General features: G+C 42.7%; 1 protein-coding gene across 1 annotated transcript in view; it reads left to right on the top strand.

Moving 5' to 3' along the window:
• The window catches only part of vps54 (VPS54 GARP complex subunit), a 38,992-nt gene that overhangs the window by 6,653 nt on the left and 30,867 nt on the right, over positions 1–1,472 (top strand). The window contains 1 exon segment of the mRNA XM_015380938.1: positions 620–794. Within this exon segment, the coding sequence (XP_015236424.1) occupies positions 650–794 (145 nt within the window). The 5' untranslated portion in view covers positions 620–649.

The raw sequence follows: 1,472 nt of genomic DNA, 5'->3' as shown, positions 1-1,472 counted from the left end.
AAATTGACATTATGTGCTCTTGCATTATGGCAGGATAATTCTCCCATACTTTAGTTTTTGTGGTCACCAGTATTAAACGCTGCACTGGTATCCAGCAGGACCGACTCTTGACTATGTCCCTTTATCCGCTGCCATTACAATCTCAAACAATTTGTGAAGCGTCTCAGTGGAGTTCTGGTGTAGAAAAACAGTCCAAGATCTAAGCTGGGTTTCATGAACTTTTTCTTATTACATCCTGATAAAGGGCAGCTCAGATATAAGGTGATCCATGGAGGATTATTCAGGTCAGGATGACCTCTGCCATTTTAAAAAGGACATGACAGGATCTTCTTTAAATTAGCTGTTGTCCATTATTGACAATATTGATGGACCAAAGGAGTAATACAAACAGGTAAAGGTGAAAACTCTGGAGCTCATCTTTTTGGGTTGCAGAGCTAGATTTTGTAAAGCAGAAATGTTTTTGCAGGTTTCCCAGAACTTTTCACTCTATGCTTAGTTTGGTTTAACTTGAATCTACTACTCACCTGCTTTCCGTGGTCAAGATTTGTAGGATTTGAAAATTGCAGAATCGTTTCTTCCTCTGAAATCCTTCATCTCAGTGTTTGTTTGGGATTTCCAGCTAGCCTCCTGGGAGGCGAGCCCCAATGCCATGGCCTCCAGTAACAGCTCCTCCCCAGTGCCTCGCCCTGCAGGTGGGGGTCGAGACGGGATGCACCGGAAGGAGCATGGCTCCTCGCCTCTGCGCTGCCGGGCCGTTCGCTCCTTACCGGACGTTTGCCCCAAGGAACCAACGGGTGAGCAGAAAAAAACGCCTTCATTGCTCCCAACCTGGTCTACATTTCTGTCTGCATGTCTTTTATCTTGTGTTAATAAATAGTCTGTAATTTGGAAACTGGGAAAAACGTCTGCCTTCATGTCTGCCTCCCTAAACCTAATGCTGTGTATATATTAGGGGTGTAAATCACATCCATCATGGCGATTCGATTCAGTATCGATTTCCTGAACCAACAATTAGATTATTTTCGATACTCAAGAATACACCACGATTCGATTCGATTAATCGGTTAATTTTTTTGTGGTTTTTTTATTCTTTTTTTTTTTTACACCTTACAGGCTAAACAAAGTTTAAAGTTTGAAATAAATCAATGAAAGCTGTAATATCGTTATGCATTTTTAATTTTTTTTTTTAGAAACAACAGCAAATAACAGAAGTAGAAAAGTTGTATCAAAAAATACTGTAAAAATACATAATCAGTGCAATGCAATACCTCGGCTCCAGACGTCCCGCCCCCTCCACAGACGCTCCGCTGCTCCTCTCCCAAATTGTAGCTGACCGCAGACAGGAGGCCGGCTTGTTTTTTTTTTCTCCGGTCTATTTTTATCCATGTGCTCCTGGCCGTAATTCTCCCTCCCGTGCTGCGGTGGCGCTAACCCTATTTTGCCCTCCTCCCTCGCCTCCTTGTTAAACTCTT

This window comes from Cyprinodon variegatus, unplaced genomic scaffold, assembly GCF_000732505.1.
Source record: "Cyprinodon variegatus isolate N-32 unplaced genomic scaffold, C_variegatus-1.0 Scaffold225, whole genome shotgun sequence".
Classification (NCBI taxonomy): domain Eukaryota; kingdom Metazoa; phylum Chordata; class Actinopteri; order Cyprinodontiformes; family Cyprinodontidae; genus Cyprinodon; species Cyprinodon variegatus.
Note: the sequence above shows the minus strand (reverse complement) of the source record. Positions and strands in the feature narration are given on the sequence as shown.